At 50.9% G+C, this 7,518-nt stretch overlaps 1 protein-coding gene across 1 annotated transcript; it reads left to right on the top strand.

The window, feature by feature from the left end:
• Positions 1-244: 244 nt before the first annotated feature.
• Positions 245-4,793, top strand: LOC137895151 (solute carrier family 23 member 1-like). The gene is made up of 14 exons (XM_068740636.1): positions 245-328; positions 1,186-1,359; positions 1,474-1,631; positions 1,716-1,804; positions 1,887-1,954; positions 2,044-2,225; positions 2,317-2,437; positions 2,589-2,745; positions 2,954-3,101; positions 3,182-3,287; positions 3,864-3,993; positions 4,077-4,220; positions 4,342-4,437; positions 4,567-4,793. Exons 1-14 carry the CDS (start codon positions 245-247, stop codon positions 4,791-4,793), a joined length of 1,884 nt encoding a protein of 627 aa, XP_068596737.1.
• The last annotated feature ends 2,725 nt before the right edge of the window (positions 4,794-7,518 follow it).

Genomic DNA, 7,518 nt, shown 5'->3' with positions numbered 1-7,518 from the left:
TCCTCCTCCTCCTCACTTGTCTTCTTCTTTACGTGTGTGTGTGTGTGTGTGTGTTTCCACTTTATAGGACACACGTGTGTGTGTGTTTCCGTGGACTTCCACCTCTCTCTCTTTTATATTCAGTGCTCGATCGCCCACGGTGCCAGACCGTTGCTATGACAGACCACACACAGGTAAACCGATCATTTATTGATTATTTGAGCAGTCAGTTAAACTAAACAGGAAAATATGTCGATGGCAGAACATGAAAGACCTGCTGGACAGGAGGACAGGTGGATTTGAGGAGAAGTGTGCTGGAGGACAGTGGGACAAATGGACTCGAGGACAGGTGAAAAGGAGGACAAGTGGGCTAGAGGACAGGAGGACAAATCTACTGGAGGACAGTGGGACAAATGGACTGGAGGACAGGTGAACAGGTGGACTCGAGGACAGGTGGATTTGAGGCGAAGTGTACTGGAGGACAGGTGAAAAGGAGGACGAGTGGGCTGGAGGACAAGTCTACTGTAGGACAGGTGATGAACGGGTGATTAAATGATGTGATCATTTTTATGACATTTTTATGACATCACCAGCCCTGCTGAGGTCAGCTGACTCCTCCATCTGTGTTGTCCTGTTTGTCCATCTTGTGTTCGTCAACAGCTGATTTCTACACTTAAAGTGTTTTACTTTGTGATTTGCTCTCGCCGTTTCCTGCTATGACGTCATTCTGAGGTATTCCACCCTCCATCTTGGATTCTATGCTATTTGGTTTTCTGAACGCTATCCACATGTATGCTCGTAAATGGAAATCAAATTGTGGAGTCATGTTTCCTCACTTCCTGTCTGTTGGCCACACCCTCCCGGCTCAGGAGATATTCAAACCTGGGCCGGATGTCTGTCCTTGTCCCAGCGGTTCAACCGGCCTTGTGTGAACCTCAGTGCAATAAAGGCATCATTGTAAAGCGCACGTCTATAAAATGGACGTTAATGATACGCCCAACATCAACGTGAAACTCTGACTGGGTCTTGTGCCGATCCGTCGGAACCATGGCAACATGCTAGTGGTCTAAAACGGATCTGTTAATAACTGATAACGTGTACGTTACAGAGCTCAGGAAGAGACGGGCTAAGACAAGTCTGTCTCCTTGTTTGATTGATGACTTCAGCGGTCTGAGGTCTTAACAGGTGTTTTCCTCGTCCAATCAGAGACATGATTCCTTGGAAGTGGACTGGGACCAAATCCCAGCACGGGACCACCTGCCACTGGAAGGCGATAGGGAGAATAAACGGCCAATAGGAGCGCAGGAAGTAGAGTCAGACATGATTTACAAGATTGACGACGTCCCACCGTGGCACTTGTGCGTGCTACTGGGACTACAGGTAAAACTGGATTAGAGTGATTACACTCACCTGACTCAGATTCGATTTGGTTCAGGTTGACATGGATTAGATGCGATGTAATATTTCCTGTCCTTTGATCTAATCTCTTCTCAGCATTGCCTGACTTGTGCCAGTAGCTTTTTAGCAGCACCGTTTCTTCTGGCTGAGGCCATGTGCATCGGCCAAGACCAGGAAACCATCGGCGTTCTGATCGGGACCATCGCCACCACTGTCGGAATCACGTCTCTCATCCAGACCTCTGTGGGAATCAGGTGAGTCCGTGGGAACCAGGTGAGTCCGTGGGAACCAGGTGAGTCCGTGGGAGTTGCATGGCACTCATGTGTGTTTGTCTACAGACTTCCTCTCTTTCAGATTACTGCAATGTCTTTCCTCATTTCTGCACAAGCCATCCTGGGCCTGGACCGCTGGAGGTGTCCCAGCGAGGGTGAGGGGGGTCAGGGAGTTCATTCGGTCATTAAACAGGACCATTGTGGTCATGACGGAGCAATCGTTGTGTTCCCCTCCAGAGGAGATTTATGGGAACTGGAGCCTCCCACTCAACACTTCACACATTTGGCAACCACGCATGAGAGAGGTGAATCCTTAGCATTGTAGGGCTTCTTTGATCTGGTCCAGGTGGGACCAGCAGCATCACTGAGATCCATATGTTCGTTGTCGTTTCAGATCCAGGGGTCCATCATCGTGGCCACTCTTCTGGAAACTGTGATTGGATTGTGTGGGTTGCCAGGCTTGATGCTGGACTACATCGGGCCTCTCACCATCGCCCCAACAGTGTCCCTCGTTGGCCTTTCTGTGGTCCCCACAGCCGGGGACAGAGCTGGGTCTCAGTGGGGGCTGTCACTACTGTGAGTCTCTCCTCCCGTCTTCTCCAGACCTCCGTCTGTCTTTTCTAATAAACGGTAAACCCTCTCTCTCTCGCTTGCTGTATTTCCACAGGTGCATTTTTCTTATCGTGCTCTTTGGTCAGTACCTGAAAGAGACATCACTTCCTGTTCCCACCTACTCCAGAGAGAAAGGATTGACCTCCACCAGGATTCAGATATTCAAAATGTTTTCTGTAAATGAGAACCACAAACAGGCAACACCAGATCAGTAGAAGGTTCCAAGAACCAAAATGGGACAGAATCAGACTGCTTTGAATATTGATGCACCGTTTGTTGCTACCTCGTGGCTGGTTGGTCTTCTTCACCTCCTCAAATCTTCCTCAGGTCATCCTTGCTATGTTGCTGGTTTGGGTCATTTGCTACATTTTCACCCTGACCAACGTGTTGCCAAATGACCCCGGTCGGTACGGATACAAGGCCCGGACTGATGCCCGTGGTGACATCATAACATTGGCACCGTGGTTCAGAGTCCCCTACCCTTGTAAGACATCTAATGGGCTGTCCCAAGGTCCAGTTTCTAAGGCCTGTTTTCATTGGCAGCGTAGATAATATTTGCCATCATCATTTTGAAGTATGAAGTTTCCTTTGGGGAATATGGCGATCAGATAGCAATTTGTTTAAACCTTCTGTGACGTCATAGATGATGACGATGGAGTGAAGATAATCATGCTTCCTCTGGTCACCTGTAGGCCAGTGGGGATTGCCGGTTGTAACGGTTGCTGGGGTGCTGGGGATGCTGAGCGCCACCCTGGTGGGTATCGTGGAGTCAGTTGGTGACTATTACGTTTGTGCCCGTCTGTCTGGAGCTGCACCTCCTCCGGAGCATGCCATCAACAGGTGAGGAGGAAGTAAGGTCATCTTACCTGAAGGAATCTGCCCACACAAGTGTTTGATGTTTTGTTGATTGTTTGTTTCAGGGGAATCTTTATTGAGGGGCTTGCCTGCATCATTAGCGGCCTTTTAGGGACAGGAAATGGCACCACCTCTTCCAGTCTGAATATAGGTGTTCTGGGCATCACCAAGGTAGCTGAGGCAGCACCAACCCAAATTCTTCTTTGTTGTTGTGTGGTTGAAAGTTACTTTTGACAGGTGATTAATTCCATACCAGCCTGAGACCTCTAAAACTCTTTGCCAAATCGCTACAACATGTTCCCGGACCACTGCTAATAGCCATGGATCGCTGACACTACCCCCTGACCTCTTTAACTACTACCCCCTGACCTCTTTAACTAGTCCCTGACCGCTTTAACTACTACCCCCTGATCTCTTTAACTACTACCCCCTGACCTCTTTAACTAGTCCCTGACCGTTTTAACAATCCCCTAACATCATCAACTAGCCCCAAACTTCTGCAACTGGATCCTGACCTCTTTAACTAGTCCCTGACCTCTGAAAATATCCTCTAAATTCATCAACTAACCTTTAACCTCTCTAAATTGCTCTGGACCGCTACAACTCATCCACTTGTCGACCTTGGCGTCATGTTCCTGCAGGTTCTAAGAAATGTAATGGGAACTACTCCTTGTAGACGCCAAACAGACCCATTTAGTTGCTTGTTATTGGCTTATGGGAGGCATTTACCATTGTCCTTGTGGACAGGTGGGCAGCAGGAGGGTGGTGCAGTATGGAGCAGGCATCATGATCCTGTTGGGAGTCATTGGAAAGTTTACGGCTCTGTTTGCGTCATTGCCAGATCCGGTCCTTGGAGGAATGTTCTGTACCTTGTTTGGTAAGTCCCAAGCATTGGTAAGCATCGTACCGACGCAGGTGTGTCGGCGACGCTATAATCATCTCTGTGTTGGTGTTTCTCAGGTATGATCACAGCTGTTGGTCTTTCCAACCTGCAACTTGTGGATTTGAACTCTTCTAGAAATCTTTTTGTTCTTGGGTTTTCCATCTTCATCGGGTTGACCCTGCCGACATACATGGACAAGAATCCCAACTCTATCAACACAGGTGCATTTCTACCTAGATCAGCCGTCACCTGGAAGACATGTCACAGCGAGACCATCTGGGTTTACGCAACTTGCTTCGCTTGTGGTGTAAACACATCTGAGCCTTCCTTCTGTGCATTCAGGTGTCGTAGAACTGGATCAGCTCCTGACCGTTCTTCTGTCCATGGAGATGTTTGTTGGAGGTTTTGTGACTTTCTGTCTGGATAACACGATACCAGGTAACACTGAAACACACAGTTGGATCAAGCAGCAGATAAATACTACCCCTCATAAGAAAACTGGGCAATCCCAAGTCCACATGAAGGACTCCTGCTTCTCCATTAACGTTTGTTAAAATGTGTCTCCAGGTTCCAAAGAGGAGCGAGGTTTAGTTGAGTGGAGGCAGTCCTCGTCGAACTCCTCCTCCTATGATCTTCCTCTGGGGATGGATGTGATCCGGCGGACCCGTTGGCTCCAGAGGTTTCCCATTTGCCCCACCTTCACCGGCTTACAGGGGTCTAACAACCCGCCTCCCCCTGAAGAGGCAAAAGATGAAGAAGCTGCTGACAGCAGCCAACAGAGTATAAAGATGTGACCGAACCAAACACGGGGCTGAACCGATCCGTCGGATGAACCTGAGGTCCAATCAGAGATAGGAACATGCTTCCAGATGGTGAACCTGAGGTCCAATCAGAGATGAAGGGTCTATCAGCTGTGGGCGGGTCACAGTCCAGTCCCACAACCATGAGAATAAATAGCTCCTGGCATCGGACCAGCAGCGGCTCTAATCGGCTCCGACTCCATTCAGAGCAGCCTCGTGTCTTTGTCTTCATTCCTCCTGCTCCTCTTCCTCCTCTTCCTCCCAACCCAGCAGCTGATCAATGAGGGAGGGGCCACACAGAACGCAGAGACTCTCAGCTGAAGAGCACAATTTGCACGTTTCTTGGCCGTTCAAGCGAACGCGGCCTGAGGAATTATGATAAGTGTGAATGTCGGAACACGCTTTTTAAAAAATGCTAACCCCGCCGCCGCCGACACAATATTAATGAAATAAACACCCGATGAGGATTTTTAGCGTTTGAAACAGTCGGATGGATCTGTGAAAGGAGAGGCGACCCTTCACATCAACGAGGAACGGCTGACACCCTCATTGATTCAGCCTCGGGCCGTTAGCGTGCGCCGCAGCGATAGCGCTAACGCCGCTGCTGGTACCAGAGCGAGGAAGGAAAATAAGTCGAAATGTGAGCGTAAAAGAGAGTCTGAAGAGTGAAAGAAGTAATTATTGTTCCAGAGGAGAAGAGGCAGCTGCTCTTCTTCCTCGCAGAGGAACCCAGACTTATTTAGCTCGCCGCCGGCGCCGCTTCTGTTTCTCCCTTATCGAAAGTGATTGCAGGAGAGAAGATGAACCTCACCGGGTCGGGGGGGCGTTTCTGCTCTTTTACCCATCAGCCCCGGTTCCTGTTCACTTCAGCCGGGTAACAGCGCTCGACTCCGATTGATCAGGGTTGATCAATTGATCATGGTAACCCAGAGAGTCCCTGGCGCATCTGTCCGGGAGGTCTAACCGGGTCAAACACTGAGGCCCCACCCCGATCCGCCTCCTCGCCCCGCCCCCGCCGTGTCCCGTTTCTTTAGGTGATGAAGAGGAGTGGTCACCGGGACGGATAGACGGCGTCCGTTGTTACGTCATCAGCTCAATAACTCGGTTGATTATTGACCAAAGTTTATGGAACGCGTCATGATGGGGGGGGGGGTCTCTATCTCACCACCCAATTTCATCTGGATCGGATCCTGAGTCAGTAAAATATATTAAAGCACCTGTTGCCATGGCGATGCAGGCAGTCTAGAACAGATGCACGGTGGAAACGTTTTTACGCAACTCGAATGCGCAACCCGGGCCGGACAGGAAGTCATACAGGAAGTCGCCTCTGTATCGATGTATCGATTGATTCCTGATTGCTCTGCCCCTCCTCAGACCGGCAGCGATCGGTTCCGCTCGTCTTCGTCGGTTGTGGATTCCTGCCGCTCCCATCCGAGCGTCGGCGGGGACGTTTAGAACAAGACCGGGACGCTTCCGTTCGGGGGTTGTTTACTAAACCGCAGGTAAACACAGACTGATAAACATCCACCTGTCCTCGGGGGGGGGGGCGACGGCGACGGGAGAATAACAGAACTAGTGTGTGTGGGGGGGGGGGGTGTAGGTGTGTGTGTGTGTGCGTGTGTGTTGAAGCGTCACAGCGCCAGGCTGCATTTCGCTGATAAGCGGTGATGAGTGAATGGGGGGGGTGGGGCGCCCCCCCTCTCCGTTTCTGAGTGGAGTAACGAGAGCTGCTCCACGGTGGCTGACTCCGCCTCGCCGCCGGTTACATCGGACACGCCTCCTGGTCCCGGCGCCGGGATTGGACCTCTGGTTGGTGAGGAGCCCACCGGCTGTGTCGCCGGTCGGATTAAGGCGTTAAGCGTCTCTCCGCTCCGCCGCCGCCGCCGCCGCCGCCGCCATCAGCGCCCTGACAGGCCTTCAGGCCCGGCCAGGCGTGTTAGGGTGCCGGACCGGGCTCGGAGCAGAACTGGAGACGGGTCGGACGCATGAATAATGAGGATTCGATGTCGGTCCGGCGCCGGAGGCCCCACACAGGGCGGACCGAAATAATCCCCCCAAACAAACGACAAGAAACACGTTTCCCCGTTTCAGCCTCTTTGGGCTTCGGTTTCGGTTTTTGGCTTTTGAGAACTCGTCTGTTATCGACATTCCTCAGAAAGTTCTGGACGGATCGGGATGAAACTTCCAGGAAATGTTGTGTCTCTTACCCGGAACAGTTGTTTAAATTGTTGTTCAGATCCTGGATTGGGATCTCTGGTTTACCACCAGATTGTGGATCCCGTCGTGATCCGGATTTTCCCATTTACTTATAAAGGAGGCTTTTAAAACATCATAAAGGGGACGTGTTCTGGTTCTGCTCCAGAATGAGGTGAGGAACATTAGTCTCCATTTGCGAGGGTTGCCATGGCGACTGTCGCTGCAGGTTGATCTCCGCGTTGTTGAACTGAACGAGACGCACCTGTTCCACGTCTCACCTGATCAGCTGCTGCCTCTCTGGTTCTCCGGTTCTATCCTCTCTGGTTCTCCTGTTCTATCCTCTCTGGTTCTCCGGTTCTATCCTCTCTGGTTCTCCGGTTCTATCCTTTCTGGTTCTCCGGTTCTATCCTCTCTGGTTCTCCGGTTCTATCCTCTCTGGTTCTCCGGTTCTATCCTCTCTGGTTCTCCGGTTCTATGTGTCGTCCCGTGTCCCCTCGTTCTGTCTTTAATACCTGAGGAACCA

This window comes from Brachionichthys hirsutus, chromosome 6, assembly GCF_040956055.1.
Source record: "Brachionichthys hirsutus isolate HB-005 chromosome 6, CSIRO-AGI_Bhir_v1, whole genome shotgun sequence".
Taxonomy (NCBI): domain Eukaryota; kingdom Metazoa; phylum Chordata; class Actinopteri; order Lophiiformes; family Brachionichthyidae; genus Brachionichthys; species Brachionichthys hirsutus.
Note: the sequence above shows the minus strand (reverse complement) of the source record. Positions and strands in the feature narration are given on the sequence as shown.

What these genes read in the sequence shown, in the direction of transcription:
- LOC137895151 (XM_068740636.1), top strand. Translation starts at nt 245, where the DNA reads ATGAAAGACCTGCTGGACAGGAGGACAGGTGGATTTGAGGAGAAGTGT. An exon ending in GGCAACCACGCATGAGAGAG is followed by an intron (nt 1,955 to 2,043) that starts GTGAATCCTTAG and finishes TTGTCGTTTCAG; the next exon opens with ATCCAGGGGTCCATCATCGT. An exon ending in AATGTTCTGTACCTTGTTTG is followed by an intron (nt 3,994 to 4,076) that starts GTAAGTCCCAAG and finishes GGTGTTTCTCAG; the next exon opens with GTATGATCACAGCTGTTGGT.